Source organism: Strix uralensis, chromosome 8 (assembly GCF_047716275.1).
Source record: "Strix uralensis isolate ZFMK-TIS-50842 chromosome 8, bStrUra1, whole genome shotgun sequence".
Lineage (NCBI taxonomy): Eukaryota > Metazoa > Chordata > Aves > Strigiformes > Strigidae > Strix > Strix uralensis.
In genome coordinates, this window is record NC_133979.1 from 27,549,503 (window position 1) to 27,573,008 (window position 23,506).

The 23,506-nt window shown below is 43.6% G+C and overlaps 1 protein-coding gene across 4 annotated transcripts in view; it reads left to right on the forward strand.

The window, feature by feature from the left end:
- The window catches only part of ATF6 (activating transcription factor 6), an 82,643-nt gene that overhangs the window by 56,670 nt on the left and 2,467 nt on the right, over positions 1 to 23,506 (forward strand). For 2 of the 4 annotated variants that reach the window (XM_074876786.1, XM_074876787.1), the window contains exon 15: positions 5,960 to 6,044. In XM_074876786.1, coding sequence (XP_074732887.1) covers positions 5,960 to 6,044 — 85 coding nt within the window. The other 2 variants (XR_012629898.1, XM_074876788.1) reach the window with 2 other exon arrangements.

Consider the following 23,506-nt stretch of genomic DNA (forward strand, 5'->3'; position numbering starts at 1 on the left):
GATACTAGAATTACCCGTACCTAAGCACAACAGCTAAGAACATAAGAAAAATCTAGGGGAATTGATTTGACAGATAAGTAACCTCAGGGGTAGGAGGAAAGACAGCTTGTGCTGAGAGTGCAGAGCCTTGGCAGATTTGGAAATCCATTCCTTTGTGTCCTATGTCACTTGGGTATCCTTCCAATGCATGCACATACCCTCTAAACATTCCCCATAGCACTGGTAATATTTTCCTGCATCATGGGCATGCTGCAAGGATTAATTCCTTTGTGTTTGTTTCGAGCACACAGAAATGGAGGACCAGTTCCGCAGACTGCCTGTAAGGAGGCGGCATACTGCTCCCCAGGAAGCATCTGTGGCTGGTTGCAGCGTTGCTGATGGGACATGCATTGCAAAAGCCAAAACAAGCAATATTGCTAATTCTAATCATTTAAAATACAAGTGTCAGGCTTATGAAATTATGATAGTTTAAAACAAAAATTCAAAAAGAACCTTGAGTAGCATGTTTTCTCTCTGTTTAATGGAACTTCATGGTATGCAGTGATGATGTCCTTTAACTATGAGTGTTACAAACAATTATTTTTTTTTAAATGAAACTAAGATGCCTGCAAGTTTTCATGCATCTAGGTAGCAGGGACTTTCAGAAGCAAACCACGTGTCATGAGACTCAGGCTGAAGCTGCAGGAGCAGCTAGTTTTGGAATATTCTAGCAGAGTGGAACAGAATTTCTATTGCCAGTTGACTGTGGGGGTTAGAGATACATGAGGCTCCAAAGCTTAATCCCAGTTAGACCCCTGACAACACTGATCTTATGTAAGAAGCCTTAAAATCTTTATTGCGGTTCCATGTGTTGTTGAGTCCAGAAGCAGATCAGTAGGCACTGAAATAGCCAGCAGATTAAAAAGATTTGGTGAGGAATTTCATTCTGTAGGGGCACTTAATTTCTAAATGTTTACCAGTCTAGTTAATTATATTATAATTGTATAGTCCCCTGAATGTTTTGTGGTGGCAAGGACTTAGTAAGTGTGCTTATTAATCAGAAGTTTAACAAATAACATTTTAAGATTTTATCCCCAGGAAAAAATGTGTTTCTGGATCCCAACTTATTAAATTAAGGTAATGCATTTGTGGCTGGATTTTTAGTATCTATATCTATTTTTATCTATCTGTCCATCTCATCTGGCTTCAATATCACTGAACTGTAGAGATGATCAAAAGCAAAATGAGAATGGTAAAGCTAGGGTCTCATTTGAAATATTGTCTTTCCAGGCTGATATTTTTCCAGTCATTCTGCCAGCAGTCTCAGGTCTGCATCGTCTATTTAAAGTGTCATCTCATCTAAGTGCAAATCTTGGCCCAAGCCAAGGCCATCTGTTGTTGGGCAATAGTTGTGATTTATTCTGCCTCTGGATGACATTCATGCTCATGGGCCAGATGCTGACTTGTAAGATTTGCTTTTATTCATTTTCAGTTTTATACCATGTGTTAATATCACAAACAGCATTTTAATTTTAGATATTTTTGTATGGTGTTTAAAATTAGGGATGAGTAATAGCATCACACACTCCTGGGATGGAATTCAGCATACTTGAGAACAGAGTAGGACAGAAGAAAATATTTTACATGTTAGAAATACATTCAAACAATGTTTCTTAATGTCTAATTTCTTCCTAATCACTAATCCGTACACTCATTGATGTTGCATATAAAAAATTAGGTATTGCTTTCAAATAAAAGTTGTGGACTATTTGAAGGCTTTTTGACTTGAGAATGTTGTAGGTAGCTAAACTGTAGGCAAAATATTTATGATACCGTGCAGCATACCTTTGCCTTCATGTACAATGAGGGTAGTTATGAAACTTTTCAAGTTGCAACTGACTGTCAGAGGGACACTCCTGCATATAAAAGATGAAGATTATTAGGGAGATGGGTGAACTTCCCTAATTCCAGATATTTTAAAAATGACTTTTTGTAGTAGAGATGGGCAGTATCCAAGTTCCAGACAATCTGTGCATATTGCATATTAGCTCCTGGTAGCAGTTTGGACTTAGAGCTGACTGGCTTTTTATGTGTCTGTCTTCTCCAGAGTTGGTGTTGAAACACTGAGGAGTTGTGCCGCAGCTCCAAAGCACGTTTGGATACACAAACGTGAGTGGAAATGACTTTATTGTCTCACTATCTGCTGTGGGAGCAGAAGGCTCTGGGTCTTCCCTCCCACACTGTTCAAACTGCTCCAGTAAAACAGAGGAGTAACAGGTGAATTGATACATGAACATACCACTTTTCTGTGTAGTTTTAGGAAACATTTCAGAGTCTGGAGACTAATGGAAAGTTAATTTTAATGTCTTGGGTAGCAGAGCAGCTTCATCAAAAATGCTTCCCTATGCACTTTGTTTCAGATCCAGTGAGTTGATCTTGTCAGGGTGTGTGTGGAGGGATTGCTAGTAACAGTGCACAGATAAGAGGTATCAGAGTTTTTATCTTACCAGTTTCTGTCTGTAACAGGATTTTGTGTGGCAGGATGTGTTGGGCCTGCCATGATTTGTGTAAAATAAGTTTACTAGGTTAGACTGAATTATAATACTGGCATTTTATGTATCTGTCCTCCTTCTTACATTCCTTTGGTTTTGATTGTTGGTTATTGTGGTCTAGAAGACAATGCTCCTTTTGTTTCTCTGAGGCAGGGAAAGAAGACTGTCTGGGTGGGATTCATTTAATACAGCTTCAGGTGCTTGGACGTTGGTTGACCAGTCTGAACTAGACCTCATTCTTATGAGAGTCACTGGAGAGCAGCAGACTTCTCTGGAGCTCCTGCCATCTCCAGTGCTATTTTAGCATACAGTGAAATACCTGCTGGGGTTGCCCACTTCAGTTGACTGATCTAGCAGAAAATTACTTGGTGTATTTGTTTTAAGCCAGAATTATGAGGAAGGAGAGCAGATAGTGGTGAACTGCTTGTTTCTTCTTTGCAACTCTTGAAACATCATTTACAGAGGTCTAAAATTAGCTGAGCTTAAATCTAACTCCTGGTATTTAAAAAAAAAAAGGCTTCTAGGTGAGGCAGAACTAAGAAAGGTGAATTTTATATCTCATTTTCAATGCAAGGTTTAGAATAAAGTATTGTTTTCCAACAAATCAGTTTGGTGGAATCTAAACCTGCCCAGCAATATTAGTGCATAGTTTGGCTGTGTTGTAGTCATGGAAATACAATTTGTTAACTGCAGAGTCAAGTCTGAGCCAAGTCTTTGAACTGAACCATGATGGAGGAGAGGTAGAGCTTGTAAGGGCCAAGTCTGAGGTGTTTGCACTGCCTCTGTAGTTACCATAGGACTGTTGAGAAATTGGTACTGCCAGTGTCTGTCCTGTGGACTGCAAAAAGAGAATCATAGGATTATCAGTATGGGTAGAGAAAGCATCTGGTGGTGCCTAGCCCAACTTTCTCCTTGAAGTGGAACTGTTGCTGACAGTAGATAAGGGCAGCCATGGCTTTGTATAGCTGGGTCTTGGAAACCTCCAAGATTCCCTAGCTCTCTGCTGACCTGTTACAGGATTGCACCACGCTCTGGATGAAAAACTGTTTCTGAATGTCCAACCTGAACCTCCAAGAAAGGTAAAGGTACAGGAAGTACCCGAGGAATTTTCCTTAGTTTGTTGCTATCCAGAAATTTGGCATTTCTGTCATGACACTGCTGTTTATTTCTATAGAGGTACTGCAATTGTAACGTCTTTGTGATATTCTTAATAATTTTATACATACAGTAAATAATGGTGCCATTATAAACAAAACTAAGCCAGCATCAATTAATGTACCAATCTTCAGATATGTTAGCAAAAAATAGTAGGTGATCATCTATGCAGTACTTGGTTTTGCTAGGTAATGATGTTGTGGACTCTCAGAAGCACTGAAAAAAACCTAACAGGATAAGCATTTTTTAAGCGATGTTAAAAATAGTCATCAAATCATGACAAGGACGTTGTTACAAAATGTAGTTTTAATGGCCATCTTATCTTTGGTCTGTTCCCTTGGGAACATTGAATTTCAAGAACAGTTTTTCTGTAAAGTTCATTGTCTTACTGAGTGTTGTCTTAATCTTAGCAGTTCAAAAATGCAATGGGAATTACATATGTAGTCTGAGAATTATGCCAGAGTGGTTTTATAATTTTGGTACCAAGATGTTTTTAATTACAGTCATTTATTGAAGTAATGTTTTCTTCTCGTGGTCAGTCATTTGGTTTTTTTTTTTTGGGGGGGGGGGGGGCGTGTTGGTGGGGAAAAAAGAAAGTGTTATTTCTGCAGTGTATCTACAGAATATCTTGATCTATTTAACACCTAACTTTGCATGTAAGTCACTTCCCTGACGCTTAGACATAACAATGTAATGTTTAGATATTAAAATAGGGAAAATACAGTTAGCCTGACATTAGGAAGTTAACAACTGTGTCCTGAAAGAAGTCTAATTTAGTCTGCCAAAAAGATAACCTTGGCCAAAAGCATGAGACATTTGTGTGCCTGTTCTTACCCTTCAGCAGGGAGCCAAAAAGCTGAATGTAAAATTTCTGAGTGCTGGGTTTGTAAAATATCATGGGAGTTTTACAAATGGGAAAGCATGAAATGAAATGAAATGAGAGCATCAAACTCGCTTCTGCTTTTTAACCATGTGAGATAGATGGTGGCTCTTGAAAAGTGAAGGGCAGATGTTCGGATCTGGTTTTAACACAGTTGCAAAAACTTCTTAGTGGGTTGGCCTCCATGTTTGACATGGTGGCATCTGCCAGCTTTCATTCTTCATTTCACACTGGGAGTGAATTTGGCATTGCTGGGACTGGGAGAGGGACAAACACAGGGGCTGTGAAAATAAACCTTTCCATTAATTCTTTGGGACTTGGAAAAGATATTTAGTGATTGGCAGGTTTTTGTTTCGCTTAAGAGCCTGAGTTAGAAATTTATACTCAGTTTGTCAATGATATAAATGCAGTCTTTTGTTCCTAATTACTAAGAGAGAACAAATATACTTCCCTCACAGTGCCCAGTGTGTACTGAGATGGTGCCGTGAAGCAACCTTCTGTCAGGGAAGCTAAGCTTTGAAAGGCACGGGAAGCTTCCCTCGGCCTTAGTAGTGTTCCTTTGGTCTGTCTGGATTGGCATAGCACAATAATATGGGAGATGCCTGGACTGGCGCTTTAATGTTCTGTTACTTCTGTTGATAAGGAAAGAACCATGTTTTCCCCGGCTGCAGGTTAAGCAGTTTGAGTTCAGCAACAGCAAAAAAACTGAAGAAAGGCTGCATTTTTCCATGCAGGCCAGGCCCATATCCAGAGCATCTCCTGCAGATGTAGCTTCCACTGCTAAAACCCAGGGTAGTTAGTTTGAACGCTGCTGTCTTACAGCAGCACCCAGCCACCTCACAGTTGAGATAAGCTACTAAAGCAGAGCTTTGCCATCAAACTTCTCTGGTAGGTTTTTGTGAGCAGAGCTCATATTTCACACGCCGTCACAACCCTGACTGATACAGTCCTACTGCACCAGGCACAGGCATGTGGTGTGAAGCTTGACATAGATACAGCAAGATGACATTTATATATAAAGCAGACAGCACTGCAAGTAAAGGCTCCAATTCAGCAAAGCCCTTAACCACATGTTTAAATATCATTGAAGTCAAGTTAAATTACTTTAATCATACACATAAGTACTCTGTTGAATGAGGGCCTAATAGTAGTTTCCATCTCTTTCCACATGATCAAGGCTTTTTCATATGCTGCTTCATGCGATAGGGGTTTCTTCTCAGTTACACAGCATGAGCAATTGCTGTTACTTTTAGAAGACTCCCTCAGCAATTTGAATTTGCTAAGCTGCCGTAAACAGTTTTATGTGGAATGGCTGTAAGACAGAACGGAAAGGAATTTTCCCAGCTTTGTACTTCCAAGGTAGATTTAACACATCTTTTCCCTTATTTTCCAGGACCACCTGTTACTGCCAGCCACCACGCATAACAAGACCAGAAGACCGAAGATGTCTATAGTGTTGCCAGCTGTAAACATCAATGGTAAGTCCAAAACATGAAAGAGAGTGACAGGAGAATAATTTCAAAGAGATGTGCCTGACTTGCATGTGGAAACCAAACTTAGTCTGTTGTTATAGGTTTGCAAAAGAAGTCAGACTGGTCATTACTGGGCCTTAGTTGCCAGGGTCCCCGCTGGAGCTGGGATGCTGGCAAACGACCAGTGCCTGGTCACAGAGATGGTAACGAGAGGCTGCGTGACTTGGCCAGCACTTCTGCAGTATCTCCTTGAAGGACAGGGGTGGTGCCATCCAGTCCTGGTGATTTATACACAGCTGATTAAGGGTTACTTGAATGTGATCTAGCTTCTCTAACTTGGTGGCTACAAAGATCCCACTGAGCGTGGAGACTGTCCTCATCCTCTCATTTGGCTTCCTCCTACGCCTGCTTAGCAGGGCAAATTCCTTGGCCTTTCTGGTTTGTTAGGATGCTGACTGCCTTCCATCGGCTTCCTCAGCTGTTTACCACTCTGTTATACAACACACAGTGTGAGCAGGACCTCTCAGCACTGCATGGTCAGGATTAATAATAATCATGTTACAGTGCTGCAGGACAGCAGAGAAAACAGCTTTGCACTAGGGGCACGGGCTTACTGGCGAACAGAAATGTTCTTGATCCGCATTTTAGTCCCACATGAGAGACAGGACATAAACTGTGTGTATATATATGTATAAAATTAATTCATGTGGTGAGGAACTGCCAAGTTAGGACATGTTTGGGGCACAGGGTTGCTGTCACAGTCATCAAACACATCATGAACCCTGTAACAGTATAAACTTTACTTTCTGAATATCTGTGCACGTAATGCTTTTTTAAAACTTATGTATTTTACACTACAAGTGAATCATCAACCCAAATGTTTTTGTTAAATTCAAGCATGCCAAAAACATTATCTGATGATGCACATTTCCATAAACTAAGAAAAAAAATTAGTTTAGGCTTTCAACATTTTGATAATTACATTTTCCCATGCAGTACAGTAAGTTGAGTGTGATAATCTATAACCAGCTATATTAAGGGAATTTTTATTAGATATATCAGAACTATTTTTAGCGTTTATCTGCCTGAAACTCCCTTTTCATGTCCATTACAAAAATCCTTTTCTGGCTGAGCTGAATTATCATGTGCAAATGGGCACTTTATCATTTGAAGAACAAACACTATTTCTAAATTACAAAATATTTCTTCTTAACATGTTACTGAGTCTTGTTTTAGTTGAAATAACTTTTCAGTTGTTGGAGTAAATATAATTTGGAAAATAAACATCAGAATCCAGTGATAAATCTTGTCCTTCATTAATAATGAAACATTGTGAAATTATAGTTACTTGAGTTTTTTGGGATTTTTCTTCAGAATATCAGCATAATCCAGGAAATAAAAAAAATGTCTAGGGATTTGGTCAGTGATGTTGAAACAGATGAGACACAAGGATAGCATTAAGTAAACAATGGCATCAAACACTGCTTCCTCTGTGACACTCAGCCAGGTATTAGGAAAAAATTTACAAGATACACTAGAGCCAGTAGGTAACTTGGCTTGGTTTTTAATTTGATTATTAGTAGATTACCTGGAGTAGATGATTCTCTAAAAAGTTCTACCTGGAGAAAAACCCATTTCTCTCCTTTGAGAACATTGCTCCTCCACCCTATTCTGCCTCCACAGGAACTGAGCACATCCTGAACAAGCATCTGGAAGTTAGCTGACAACAAAGCTTTCCTCCCAGCTGTCTGCTGTTCTTTTAAGCCCACCTTAATTCTTTGTCCACCTGCAGAGAGTTGGCTGCTAGAAGAGGATGGGTCTCCCTGGGAGGAATTGGCAAAACTTTCAGTGAAAGAACTTGTCCCCTCCTGTCTTTTCTTGTGCCTCAGCAAGATCTCTGTGGAAGAAGAGAAACCTTTTCCACTGCCGCTTGGTTGCCCTTCCTCTTTGCTGCCACAACCCTGGCAGAGGAGGTGAAGGCAATGCAAGCGAAGTGGCCTTTGAAATTTTTTTGGAACCTCATCACTTGCTTTCTTCTGCAGGATCTTTATTTGTCTGTGTACTAAAGTTTACCCATGACACTGTTTCCAAACATGAAACAGCTAACAGTTCAGTTGAGAACTCTTTGAACTGCTTGGACAGTTCTTTTCCCAGCAGGACTTGTCATCCTTTTCTGATTGCACTTTGATTGCTTGAGTGCCTTCTGAGCTCTGCTAGAGACTCTGCCTTTAGCTGGCTTGAGCCATTCCCACCACCAGCTGCAGGGACAGAGAACAGGTACTGGCAAAGATTAGGAAGTAAAATGAGTTGTCAGTCGCTGTTCTCCGTGACTGCATGGAGGTTAATGACATGGCTCTGCAAGATTGATCTGGCAGTTTTCGCCAGTGTACAAAGCAGAATCAAGTTTATAGTCTGAAGAGCTTTTCTTGGAGGGAAGAGTATGGATAAGTCTGGCCAGTGGCAGTGCTTTCCAGCTAATGGCAAATCTCAGTAGAAAATTTTGTAGTAGACAGGTGCATCTATATGTGCATGTGTGCATTCAGTAAGATGGTAGTTTAAGAGAATAATATTGTACAAAGCAATAACAGTACATTATTATTTTTTTTGATAAAAACTCTTCAGTTGTTGTATGTTGGAAAAGAGTAAAAATGGCCCTTGCCTTGTAACTTTCTCCTATGTGCTCTGTCTCCTGGTTAGCCTGAACCACCCATGCCCCTCTGTGAGCATGAGGATAAGCCAGCGATGTCCCCACTGAGGGCTTCAGTGCACATGCACAGAAATATGTTTAAATATTTAAATATGTTTAATATGTTAACATAAATATAAACATATGTTAACGTATGTTAAATATGTTTAAGTATTAAATCTGTTTTAAAAGTATAGTAACTTTTTGCACATTGGTACCTGTTAAACGTCCCCCTCTTATCCTCTTTTCCTTCTTCCCCACCCTGTTCCAAGCCTCTTTCCAAGCTTGCTGGGCCACCCCCCCCAGTTCACAGCCAGTAGTTGCTGTCAGCTCCTCCATTTCTGCTTCCCCAGATGCTCTCGCAGCCCTTCACCCTTCTCCCACTTCCCTGCTGGCTGCTGTCCCTCAGTACAGCTCTCCCCTTGGCTCCAGCAGCCAGCCGTGCCCACGGTTTGACCTGCCTCTGCCCAACAGCAAAGCCCCAGCATTTGTGGACAGAAGTATTACGACTCTCAGAAAATCTGCCTGATGGTACCTAAAGACCTTAGGGCTGGTAAGCCTGGAGGGAAAAAAGCAGAACTGAGTAGTCCTAGTCCCACTCTACATGGTTTTGGGGGCACCACTGGTGTGCCTTTACTGAGAAGTTATTCCAAGAAGAAATATCTTGCAGTTTCTCATGGGAATGAAAGCCAACTGCAATTTACAGTTAAACTCAGGCTTTTGTTTTTAAGCAAGTCATGTTTGTTATGCTGGATTGCAGCTATTATTTTAGAAATCTAACTATGCACTTGAGACCAGTTAAGTCTCCAGTAGATTTCATTCCTAAATTTGCTTTTATTGTAATTCAGAGTCTTGTTGGCTCATTACACCAATTCCAAATTGACATATAGGCGGTGCCTTTCTTGAAGCTTAAATGAAAACATCTGCCATTAGCCTTCTATTTACTTAACTGCTGTAAAAAATGCAGTGGGTTATAACGTCAATCTTGGGATCAAAATAATCTATAGAATACAGCATAGCTAAGCCACTCTTCCTACCCCAAGCACAAGCCTTTTGTCTCTGCAGGATGCCTGCAGCTTTGCAGCGCAGCACACACCACCAGTAGTCCTCTCCTTACAGCACACAAAAGTGAGAACATATGTACAGTCATTCACTGTAGGAGATAGCATTCAGCATTTAGCCCAAGAAGCCACTTTAATGCATTTCTCCCTAGGATTAGGTTAGGTACTTTCACAGCTTGCACTTCCTCTTGGTAGGAGCAGCTGTAAATGTCTGTGCAGGTGTGTACTCACCATGAGTACTGGTGGCTGTAGCAGCAGCGCAAGGACTGAAAAGGTCTTTTTTATTCTTAGGATCACTGTGCAGAACAGTTCCCCGTATGTGAAAGTCCTTCCGTCATTTGCTGTCTCTAAATTGAGGGTTGATGTCTGCACTGTCAGCCAAACAAAAGCAAGAAACCTGATGAGAAAGCCCTTGATGAGATCCAAGGCTCATTTTCTGGGAATTGGCAGCCATGACAGAGAGAGTCTTGAATTTTTTGCAAATATTCTGGATAGGTCTGATGTCACACAATGGGACTTGTCTTCAGTCTGCCTTTGAGATAGCTGTTTGTGTGCCTGACCATCTATAACTTTTATGTTCCTGGGTTCTTAAGGACCCCTGCTCTCTTAAGGATTGGTTTTTGTCATGACGCACAACAACAAAATAGTCTCCTAAAGGCAGAAATTTACTGTGAATGGGATGGCGAGTCTTGCAAAGTCCATGTGCTCCGTTGTGTTGGCCAGCTTCTGATCGCGACCATTTCCCTCAGCCTTTCTTCTTAGCTTCCATCACCCTACTGATGTAACAGACTTCAAAAGTGCTCTGAAATAATACACATTCTAATTAAAAAGGTCAATAACAAATCTAGCGGTAAGGCTTTTTGATCAAAACTGGAGCGATTTCTGCCATCGAGCAGCATGATTATTTGCATGCAGCTACAAAGAACCTTCTTTCAACTGACAGCCATGTGCAAGCCACTCACAGATGTCCAAGGCTGGTAGCAAACTGTCTGTGAAAAATCCATAAGGCAAACAGAACCCACACAGGCTGAGAAGGAAAATAAAAACAAAAGCTGTTTGGGAAGTGACAGTATTCTGTAAGTTCCCATGTCTTGGGGTTGAATAAATAAAGTCTCCAACTTCCTCTGCCTTTCAGGGTCAAGCAAACAAAAGATGCCATTTCCGTCTTTTGGAGCAAGAAGAATTCCCAATCAGTCATTGAATGAGGAAAGTCTAAAACAATACATACCACTTAACGGCAGCTGACTTCCCTGAAGGTTGCTGCTTAACATTTTGGGTAGCCTTCTCTCTCGCTTGGATGGTTTCCAGGAGGCTAATGGCCCCAGCTATCTCTAGCTGTTGTTGGTTCGTTCTTCTCTTTGTGCTTAGAAGCCAAGTCTGAGTCCCTGTGGCTCCCTCTCAACAGCTGCTGTCCTTGGCCCCAGACTGAGAAGGTCATGCCACTCCAGTAGGTGCAAAGGACAGATTTCTTGGCTGCCCAAGCATGATCTGTAGAGATACTTCCCTCATTGTTTCTGCTTTTATATCTGGATTTAGCAGAAAGTGTTGAGAACTCAGCACAGCCTCACAAGCTATAGTGTATGAGCAGAAGGCTCTGGAAGTTGTGTATGTAGGATTACAACCTATCTATCAGATAAAAGATGAGTGGCTGTGAAGGTTTTTTAAGAAGGTCACTGAGAATCCTTCAGAGCATCAAGACCTCTAAACCAGGATGTAGTAAATACATCTGAGAATGTCTCCATGCTGTAAGTTTACAGGCCATTTTGAAAATGCCACCCTTCTGCTTCTTGAGCTTCCAGTTGAGGAATAAAAGTAGTTTGGTGAAGCCTGACCAGGGGAAGGTGGTTAGCTCTTGGTTAGACCTCACTGCAACAGCCAATTACTGAGCCTGGACTAAGAAATGGGGAGAGTCTGCTATCTCCTGTGTGCAGTCATGGACAAGCAGCATGTCACATTGCTGTGGTTCTGCTGTAATTAGGCTAATGCCACAGATGTACTTCAGCTCTCGTGCTCATGTAAAGCTGTGCTGTAGAGGTCAGGATTGAAATCACAGCAAAACATTTTATCAAGGAATTTTAATGACAGATTTTAGTAAGGTGCTGCTATTCTCACTCATATTCTCTTTTCAAAGTGATGTAAAAGCAGTTTATCAAAATGGAATACCCCTACCCAAACATTCCTACATTTCTTTGAACATCAGAATTGATCATTGCCTAGATTCAATCTTAAATAGTTTTCAACAGATTTTGTTGTGTTTGAGAGACTTTGCTCTCCCCAACCACTGTCTGTTGATATATGTTGTCTTTGACAGGAAGGAGAAGATTAAATTATTCAAAAAACTATGAAAGAAATCGTTCAAGAATCTGTGCACAAAAGTAATGGAATCTGTGTCACTTGAGTTCATGTTTATTTAGTTAGACAGGAAACGATCAAGAAATGAAATCATAAAGGCTTATTCCCCAATGACTTTTCATAATGAGCTGTTTACCTAAATTGCTAAATGAGTAACCTATTTTTGTGTATTCAAAATAACAGGATGATGATTTCAGAGGATCTTCTGTGCCTTTTTGCCCTTTCGATAATATGAAGAAGAATATCTCTTGGGTTTTGTGCGATAGAGGAGGCCAAGCCCCAGTGTGATTGGTCTTCCCCGTATAGACAGGATAAATGCTACAGATGGCATTTTCTTGGGAACATGCTGTTCACGAAGGGGGTAGCGAATGAGTCATAAATTAATTGGGCTTCATACTTAGTATTTCCAACACCAGTGTAGAGTTATTACACCAGATTGTTTTTTCCATATGAAAGACACACTTCTATAAAATCCACAAAGTAGAAGAAAAAAGAAACCCATGACATTCACTGCCAGTACGGATGCCAGTATGGAGTTGCAGAAGGAGCCAAATTCAGTTTAGAACTGAATGCGGACGCATCTTGCTGCAGAGACCGTATCTTCTAGATGTTCATTAACCTGGATGCTGATTCTGCCATGTAGGTATGCTCTCCCACCAAGTTTCACAAGAGACCGCTGCGCTGAGACCTGTGCTGCAAAGCAAAGAGAAAGTTTTCATCCCCATCTGTGAGATTACCGTCGCCATCTCGACTACATTGAACTGTGTTTGTGCAGCACATCGTAATTCTAGCCTCAAGCCCAGCTGATCTGCCTTAATACATTTTCAAATGTTGTAAATTCAAGATTACATAATTCCTCTTAGTGTTAAATTATAGGTGGCAAACAGTTTTATGTTTGTGATACACAGGCCAACTCTGGTAGCTCTGTTTCTGCAGTGATCTGAAACATAATTATCCATAATGAGCTCACCCTGTAAAAACATAAAATACTGCAACAGAACTGGTAAAAGAGGTTCGCATTTATGAGTTCTGTCTTGAGAACATCACTGGAGTAAACCTAGAGATTAGTAAAAACACAGCAGTCCAAGACGGTCTTTTTCAGTGTTTGGATTGCAGTCTCTAAGGAGACTGCTGCCAGTGGGGCTGGGAGGCCTTTGCCACCTTCTCATATCCCAGGTCCATCTTTCATGCTGCAGCTTTCCTCACCCTCTTCACAGAGCCCACCTTACCTCTGGTGCTTCCTGGTGTGCTTCCCAGGTGTCCTCTGGGCTTCGTCCTTTGTAGCAGGGTTGCTGTAGGAAAGTGTTTGAAAACTACATCCTGAGCATCTGAAAAACATTTTTGGTCATCCACCGCTTCATTGTAAATTGTCTACAACCGTCCTGTCTTATTCTGTAGTAGCCTCAGATGAAGAGATGGTGGCATATCCCTGTACAGCACAAATACCTTCTGGGTGAATGTGGATGAAGAAATGATTGCCAGCCCAAGCTGCCCCTCACTGTGAGAGAGGAGGCACCTCTGTTTCAGAGCAGGGCTCATACATTAATGCTGTAAATCTCCTGTTGCTGTAGCTGGGAGACAGAAATCTTTGAAACAGACGTCTCGCTTTTATTAGCGTGCCATATTCAGATAGGCCCTCTGCAGCATGTGTGTGTGATTTTTTTTAATTAACTGGCAAATGCATTGAATCAGAGAATCTCATGTGGAGGAAAGTGCTTGCCCCACACGGACAGAAGCTTCACAGAGATGGTGTTAAAAATACTCTTCTACGAGCAAGAGCTGATCACAGTGTCTAAATAAATGAGGTAATTTTATGTATCCAAATGAGACAGGTGGAAAATTCAGCTCACTCTTTGGATACCATCCAACCTATAAAGACATTTCAACTGTAAGTGAATACAGGCTCTCACCAGCCTTCACTCTTAAATCAGTGAGACACTTTAACATTACGATACAAATGATATTGGGTGATAGAGAAGGTCCATGTCAATGAAAAAGTAATGCTGCCTCTTGAAAAAAAGTGAAGTCAAATAGTTAAATTAATTTTATCAGTAAGTGCCTACAAATTGAAATGGTGGAGTATGTACTACAGTTCAAAGGTAAGGGCTAAATAAGAACAGGAAAACATATTAAAAGAAAAACCAATAGGGTAAAATGCTGGCAAATGTTACAAAGATTGATTAAAGATTAAAAGCTCAGCACAAAAGTCTTTAAAAGGACCCTAAAAAATCCAGCAGGCTTAAGTAACATGTTAAAGCCAATTCATAGAAGTAAGAAGATATCTTTTAAACAATAGACATTGTAGCCAAATGGGGGAATAGAAAAAAAAGGACAATTTCTGGCAGACTAAATGTCAAACCATAAGAAGTCAAGCCAGAAAAAGATATTGAGGAACAGCGTGCCTGAGGCATAAAAAAATAATAAAACGTTTTTCAGAGGAAGCCTGCCAGGGAATCTCTAGTGCCTGTAGTGGACCAAGGTGCAAAAGAGCACTTAAAGTTGAAGTCAGCACTGCTAAAGGAAAGAGCAGAAAGTTCTTGTGCTGGTGTTAACCACTGAGGCCATATAAATATCAGGAGAATGGCAAGTGACAAATAGGGAAAACTTTTTTAAAATGGGCTCAGAAACTGTAAAAAATCAAGTCTCACTTTTGCACAAGCTGGCTGAATCTGTGAGAGCTGAGCATGCCCTGGTACGTACGATAGATTGGGAAGATATAGTACAGCTTCTGCAGAGGAAAGTCCTACCTTAGTGCTCCATTGGAGGCCTCAGAGGGATAGCAAGTGTGAGGATAAGGCTGGTCTCTTCAGCACAATAACATACCAGAGTGTTCAAAAAAACTGGAAAAACGTAGTTCTTCAGAGACTGCTAAAAGAAAGCAAGCTTTTGTAAGACAAGAGGGAAGGCTTACTTGTGGATTAGTATCTCTCTAAAAGGTGTAAATAAAAGGTAGAAACAGATGGTCACATGTTGCAATGAAGGGGATGTTACCAGTAGACTCCCATGCAGGTCTCTGCTGGGGAGATGCCCATGCATCTCCAGGCACAGGCTGGAAGATCTTGTGAGAGGGTGAAACTGTTCAGTAGGTGAAACTTGGTGTGAAAAATTGTAAAAGAATATGTCTGGAAAAAAATGTTCCTGACCAAATGGCAGGTTCTAACTGAGCTGTTACTGCCCGGAGGAGCTGGTGCACATCCTTCCCTAAAGCGTTGGCTTAGCCGAGGAAGAAAAGCACTATAATTTATTAGAGAGGGAGTAGAAAACAAAACATAAACCATCTTTACAGCCCTGCTGAATCCCCATCTTCAATACTATACATTTTTGGTCATAGATGTTTATAGATAAAACAATGAGAGATGCAGGAAAAAAGCAACAGGAATGAACATTAAGTGTAACAGCTTCCCTACCACAGCGACTATTGAATTTGACAGTGATGGCTGAGCGAGGGGTTATAACAGAACCCGAAGACCCATGAATGGTGTCGATAAGGTAGCTAGGAAGCAGTTATCTACTGTTTCGTATATCACCAAAAGTACATGCTTGCCCTGACTTTTGCTTGTGCCATTGGTCACTGTTAGAGACAGAAATACAGGTTGGATGGGACTTTGCTGCCAGGACTTTGCTCTCCTGCCTGTGCAGAGCAGCCCTCCTTAGGCAGTACCAAGGCTAGAAAGGGAGAGCAGCCAGTCCACCAGCGCAGCAGGAAAAGGAGGAGTTTGCTGGCATCTAAAACCAAAGGTAACATTGGGCCAGAAAGGTTTTCCAGCTCTAACAGCATCTGTAGGATGCTAGGCCCATGGTAGGGACTAAAGGGACCATGCCCATGCCTCCCAGTCCCTCCCTGCTGCACTCCAAGGGAGCAGGCCCCTATGTGCTGTCCTGGGACGAGCCCTCCAGCCCTTGTTCTTTAAAGAAGCCTTTACTGGAATGACTTTCTAGGCTACTCTCCTGTGTATAGTTATTTGTCTTGTTAGTGGGTATGTCTGCATTTGCAGGCTAGGAAGGGCGGGGAGTTTGTTTATACATTTTGTGCCTCCCAAGCAGGCATGGGATGGTTCTGCCTAATAGAGTTGCCCTTTCTCCAGCCTTTTTCCTTCACTCCCAAGAGAGTTTTCTGTGCAGCAGAACTGCTCTGCCCCTTGTCTTTGTTTTCTCTTCTTTTTTTTTTTTTTCCCTTGTCATTAGCATTGCCACAGCTGGTTAGGTTTCAAATACGGCCATCCTGCAGCAATGATACCCTGCCAACAACACGCTTATGCACAGTCAGTGCTGTCAAAAATGTCTCAGTATTTCCGAGAAATGCTCTACCTGAGGGAGCTTTAAGTGATACCTGGGAGGGTCAACACTGGTGATTCTGATCTTCTCTTCTTGCAGTGGCCACTGGCTCCCTCTACAAACCATCAAGATCAATCTCAGTAGATCCACACTGGGCCCTCTCCTCTGTAGCTCATGCTCTTTCTCTTAGAGGAAAGTGACTGTGCAGCATGAAAGAAGATTGGAAAGGGAGATGGGAGATCAGGTGGGAAATGGTCCCTGGGAAGAGCCAACTTTCCTTCCCTCTCCCTGAGACCTTCCTGTCTGGACCAGGTACTGCAAAGCACCATCTGGCACAGATTTGTCACTGACCACGTTGCCCACAGGCCCTGGCCTTTTTCAAAAATCACATAGTGGTGTAAGCTAAGTGCATCCACAGCCAGTGCCGATCTCTCCTGTGGCTCTGTTATTTACTTAGGAGGCCACAGAGAGCTTGTTTCCTCCAGTTTTCTTGCTTACTCCTTATGCCTGTGTATATCCCCCTTGGATAGCCCTTGGCACCAGTGCTCCAACCGCTTAGACATGGAGAGAGACCCTGGCTCCTTACTGTCAGCTTGTGGCTCATCAAAGTGACTTTGATTATGTGGATCCAGTGTTTCTGACCATGGCCCCTGTTCCTGTACGCATATAGACCAGCAGCCTGGCTCGCTGTTTGAGAGCTGCTAGGAAACCTGTGTCAGGGACTGAGGACGGCAGAGCCCACAGAGGTGAGACCATCGCAACTGGTTTGTTTGGAAATAGTTCCAAGCGGGAATTTACTTTTAAAAAGAGAAGTTATTTGAGTCACAATATAACTTTCTCCCTTGCCTCAAATAATCCTGTCTAACAAGCAAATCTGTAAATGTTTTAGGAACCCTGCTGCGTTGTTGCAGTGAGTGTATTTTTAGTCTGTGTATCTGTTACAGTAACACTGCTTCATTTATATACTTATTTGGTAGTGTATACCAACCCTTCAGATGGAAACATTGTCCAGATGTGCTGGGTAGGACAGTCAGGGCTGCTCAGCGGAGATGAGATGGAAGATTGCAGAAGTGACAGTGCAGAGAAAGCCCCCTGAATTATGTCTGGGGACAGCTGCAGCCCTTCAACAGGCCAGCCCCAGACCTTCATGCAGCTGGTGCCCTCATCTTCTGAAGCTTGTGCTTTCTGAACTCTGTGCTGCCCTAAACATAAGCTCTGTTTTGTGCCAGGGCAGTTGCAATATAAATTATTTGGGTAATTTGGTGCTAAATCATTCTTTAAACCAAACTTTAGCATCATCAGCTTGATGCGGCTAGCACAAAGCAACCAGGTACTGGAACACATCTGGTGGCTCTTTGAAAGCTGCCTTGGTTCCTTCTGGTGTGATAGATGGGGCTGCAGAAGGGGCTCCAGGTGTAAATTAACACTGCCACAGACTGTCTTTGGGATCTGGTGTGGCAAAGCAAACTTTCTCATTAGAAGGAAATGCGGAAAGCGTAAAGGGCATGAGTAGCTGTTCAGCAAAGATGGCTTTAGAGGAGTTGGTGGTTTTGTATCACCTTATGCAGAGATAATTCCCTGGCACCTACTTTGACCTCAGCTAAACTAGTTCCATGGATCGCAAATTCACTCTACGCTATTGTTCATGAGGAGGGGTTGATTCTCTAACCTTACTGACAAAGACAGGTAGTTAAAGCTGGAGCAAGTGATTTCCCTTCCTGTATCTTACCAGAAGAAGCAAGAACATGTAGTCCAGATCTATGTGGTTGACACTAGCTTAACTGTGTTTTCAGTGAGCACAGGGGAAGTAGGGCCAGGTAGGTTCTGACCACTTTTACGGGTCACCTACTAAGAAACCAACCAGTAGGTATGTTTGTTATCTACTGCAAAGGCAATTGGGGCCTTAGAGAAGAGTCTGAGGATTGGGGACCCAGGCCCTGAATTATACAGTATTATACAGTATTGGTCTCACAGAATATTTTTTGGGTAGTCCACTGTGGGACTGCCCAGAGTAAGGTAAAATTCATAGTTGATTTGGTAGAACAAGGCTCTACCAATGTACCTAAGGCCTGAGCACACCTTCAGAAAGCTGCAAAACTCTTCCATGATGTTTGGTTACAGCCTTGAAACACTTCAGCAAGGTCAGGTGGCATTTCGGGGGAGCTCTGTTTCAGCCTCTCTGCAAACTGTGCAGTTTTCAAGACAAACATTTTACTGCAGCAAAGCTTTTTGGAGAGGGTGTCTGTAAGTGGGAAGGGGTAAATTACCAGAATAACATGTTCCTGTCCTATTGATGACTGCATCCATAGGGCCAAACAGCCACTGACGTGTGTAGAGTTTAAGTCTAGAGAGACAATTGATGTCACCATTTGTTCTGCCTTACTGCAGAACAGACACCAAGATTTGCCTGCCTCTCAAGCCCTCTGCCTGTCTTCTGCCTTGCTCTAAAACAGCATCTCTTAAAGAAGTAGATGCCTGATCTCAAAGATGGACATATGAACGTTCAGCTGATTTATAAATGTCATTACGACCAAGGGGAGAAGGAGGACTTTGGGTTTATGGTCTTCCTAATAAGCCAGTTTTGAAAATACAGTGCTTCAAATATGAAGACAATCTTCCATCATCTTCGGTAATTTGTAACAGTAGTTATTGCCCTCAGCCTTATTTGCTAAACATTTTTGGTTTGGACTGCAGACTTAGCTTTCATCAGTTGGATCTTGCAATATGTTTGTTTTTAAGAGGAGCTGCCATAAACCCTAGAGAGCAGCACTGGGGAATTAGATTTCTGTTCTCTAGACCAAGCTCGTGCTGAGAGTTTGGTACAGTCCGCCAGAGCCAGTGAGCCTCTTTGAGAAGGTGCAGTCAGAGAACAGCAATTCTTGGCACAATTACCTTTGCTGTTGATTTGAAATAGTCTATCATCTTAAGCACAGCTTTTAAACCTGTTAACAAATAATTAACTGTAACACAGCCTTTTGGCCTGGGAAGGCTTCTTAAGCCTGAGGCTGTACTGTGTAGAGGCTGTATGTTCTGAACTTCAAAGAGGAGCAATAAATCTATTTATAAATCCAGATACCTTCACAGGAGATCAATTCCTGTTTTTTCACTTATGTAATCCCACAAAACATCAGTCATAGGTAATTCAACACAATAAACTTTAGAAATAATTCAGTGTTGGTGTTGCTCTGGGCCATTAAGCAGCCTGGTATAATGCACGTTGGCCGTGCTGACCTACCAGCCAACAAACAAGCAGTGCCAGTGGGCAGCAACTTTGGGCTGTCAGTCCTCCCTTCACAGATAGCCCTGCCTGCATTTGCCTCCCTGTGAGATGTGAAAGGTTCGTGCTGGGGCAGTGCAGTACACAGTGACCTGAGCATTGAGAGAAAGCACTGGTTATGTACACTGACCCCTCCAGAGATCAGTCACACTCAACTGGTGAGCTCAGTGCTCATTGGGGCCTCTGGAAAACCCACCTTGTGCTCCTCTGGTGTCTCCCGGATGTTGGTGCTGCTGGATGGCCCCATGGAAGGGGAAGGAAAGAAAGCCTGATGTGGGAATCACTAGGCAAAATTGTTGGCCTCTTCTGTGAAGTCAGACAACAGGGTCCCATGGAGAACCCACGACTCTATTCAGATATTGCCCGCTTGCTGACAAGGGATTGGGAATAGCACAGCTGAACATACCCAGCTGCGTAGACATTGGATTTAAACCGACCATCAAGGAAACATGGCACAGTTCTCACTGCAGTCTGAACCGTGGGCACTGCAGGTGTGCATCCCTGCCTGTGGCAAATGTCAGCTCAGATCTCACCGAAAGGGCTTTGCTCAAGTTGCACTGCCGTGTCTTTGTCACGAGTAAAGAGCAGATGGACAGTCATCGCAGCTCAGTTGATGTATGCTGGCTTCTTTGTGGACCTGGGCTCTGTAATGACCGGTTGGACTCTACCCTAAGGGACTCCAGTCATGAGCAGGCACCTGCAGCTCACAGAAAGGCAGGGCCAGAGGGACCATGAGCGACTGCGAGTGCCTGTGCAGAATGAGGGTCAGGTACCCCAGGTCTTGTCTGACAAGCTGTCATCTGGCCTCTCCTTAAAACCTACCAGTCAAGAGATCCTCTGGTGTCTCAAGGTAGCTTCATCCAGGGCTTGTATGTCATTATCATTAGAAACTTGATTATCTTGAAATCCAGCTGATCATTTCTAGTCCTGTCATGCTGTTGGCTTATCCACAGTGATCCTCTGCAGTCCTCAAGCTTTTTCTGCAATGCTTCTGCCCAGCCGCATGTTGTACTCATGTTTTCCAGTTCTCCTGAGTGTTGTACTTCGCTCTGGCTTTGGTTGAAGTGCATCCTGATGATTCTGGACAGCTTCTCTCCTTTATCGAAACTGCAGTCTAATGCACTACTCCAAGGTGGTTGAAATCTCTCCAGTTTAGCATCTTCCAGAAATCGTACAAGTGTGCTCTCTATTCCTCATCCAGATCATGAAACAGTTTAATGGTATCGAGCTCAGGCCGGAGCCATGTGGAATCATTTTTGCAATGCCTGCTCCTTTGACAGTGAGCTAGTCTTTCCAAACATCGGATTGCGCCGGCTGAACTCAGGTCACGTTTGCCTGTTGTTTTGCTGAGAGCATCACGTGGGCTTACGCAGAGCATCAGCCCCTCCACCCTCGGGGCTGGGGTGGGCTGGGCAGGGCTCTGCGATGCTGGCCAGGTGTCCCGGGGCTGGCACGGCTTTCACACTGCCCCTTTCAATGCAGCTGGTCCAGGTGCCCAGCAGCATCACCAGGCAGTAACTGCTGTCTTTGTGGAAAATCCCACCTCCTCGTCTAAGTCAGTTTGGTGCTCATGGTAATGAGAAATGCTGCTAGAAGTGTCTGTAGTGGGAGCTGAGACATTGCTGCTACTGTCATCCCTGTGAGATGAGACTCTTTGCAGAGGCTCCCTGCAGCAGTACTTCATTGTCAATGCCTTCAGCCCAAGAGGGGAGAAAATCAGATACCTGTCTTTAAACCTGAGTGTCACTCCTGGGCTAATGCACAGACACGAGGCAGGATTCAGGCACTCTGCAAATGTCTGAGTTGGGTGAGTGAGTCCCCTCCATGCCTGCTGGCCAGAGAGACTTCTTGTGAGCGTGATTCCTCCCAGCTATCTCCGCTGTGGTGGCCTCAGAAGACACAGCACCTCTTGCACAGGGTAGCAGAGCTGTGACTTACTTAATTGTGGTCCACTTCAGTCACGGGGGCAGCCTGTGTCAGCGCTGGGGGAAGCGGGATCCTGGCTGGTGGAGGTGGGCTGATCTGGTTCCCATGCTCCCCGCTGCCACCCACAGAGCACTTGGGCTGCTCTCTGGGATTGCTGTTCCCCACCGTGTTGTGCAATGCCAGGGAACCTAATGATAGCCCGCTGTGCTGGCTGCTGCGGGCAGACGCGGGAAAGTCTTGCTGCTTTACCGAGAGGTTTTCCTGGCCCTGGCCGCCGTCCCAGCCCACCTCACCCATTTGTGGCTTTGGAGCACATTTTCTCACATAGCCAGGATCCTGTCGAGCTGTCGTCTTTGCAATGTGAGAGCTGAGGAGCTGTGTTTTCAGCTTGTTGTGTCACAGGGAGCCAGTCTGTTCTTGTTTGCTCTCTCCAGCTGAAAGGCTGGGCCCTTACCCACCCCAGCTTCTCCTTGTGCCCCCAGCTGCCCCCTGCAACCCCCTGTCCCGAGCAGCACCAGCCCAGCCTCCTCCACCATCTGGTCCCGAACCTGTTGCGTGAGAACCAGGAGCACATCCAAAGGGTGAGCGAAGGGATGATCTGGAGGGACAGCCTCAGAAAGGGTCCCAGCTGGGGACACGGCACCCAAAGCTATGGCAGGGCTTTATAAGCAGCACTGCGGCTGGGAGGGACGAGGCGTTTGTTGAGGTGTTTGGGTCAGCAGCACAGCTGCTCCTGGCCTTGGTCGCTCAATGGCACATACAGAGCTTTTCCATTTCATTTCTGCAGGTGGGAGCTTTGATTTCCCTTGCAGGCTCTCAGCCCCCTTTGCAAGGGTTTGCTCCTGCTTTTCATTACTATACCAGACATACTTGATCTAATGGCTTCTACAGGTGGCGTGGGGTACAGGAGGGTCTGGCCGCCGTTGTCAGCTGTCATCCAGAGTCAGAGTTAATCCAGGAAAACAGTAAAAATTAGTAATGTATATTGCATTCCTCCAATCCATACGCTTTCCATTAGGTGATCTTCCATCCTCCTTAGCACAGAAAGAAGACCCTGCCGATGGCAGTCGGCGTTTCTGACTCTGAAAGGCAAGGATTGGTCGTGCCTGGAAATCCGATCTCTGCTCTCGCATTCCTGGACACACTGTCTATGCAGGGAATAGTCTCCCACCTTTAAATCCAGGCAGCAGATGCTGGACATGTGCACAGCCCCTGCCTGCAAGCCCAGGAGCTTCTGTGACAACAGACGTGCCCAGCCTGAGGCCACGCCGGGGTGGTGCAGCCCGGCATGGCCTTGCACTGGGGTCCTGTGTGCTGGCCTGGGTCTCCTCGTGTCTGGAGGCCTTGTCCAGGGTCACACCACAACGTCAAGCAAATACAACAGCCAGGTCAGCGCATTAATGAGGTGCAGTTGATTCTTTTGAGAGACAGCATTTTGACTTCTTTTTTATTAATAAACTGGTGAAGAAATTCCTCTAGATCCTCAGTGTCAAGAGGGTTACAGTATTCTTAAACCAATAAAAAGAAAGTGAAACATTCAGCTTGCTTAAATAAGCCCTCTCTTCAATCATGCTTTAGTGGCTCAAGAACAACGGTTTGGTAATAACTGTTATACAATGCAAACTCCATCAGTAATTATGTGCAGATGAAGAAGGGGAAACGAAAAGACTTAAATTAATTTCTAGGTGTGACCTGGACCCTCTGAGGTGTCACGAGCAGGCTGGGGCTGCGCTGTGTGAGATGGAGCTCCATGTGTGGAGCTGCACAAGGGAAGAGGTTCCCTCCTCCAGCTCCTGCTCCAGACCAAAAAAAGGTGCAGAAAGCTCTGCTTTTAGTGCTGTTGAGTCACTAGCTTGCAGGGCTAGCTCCTTCTTTTTTTCTTAAATTTTGC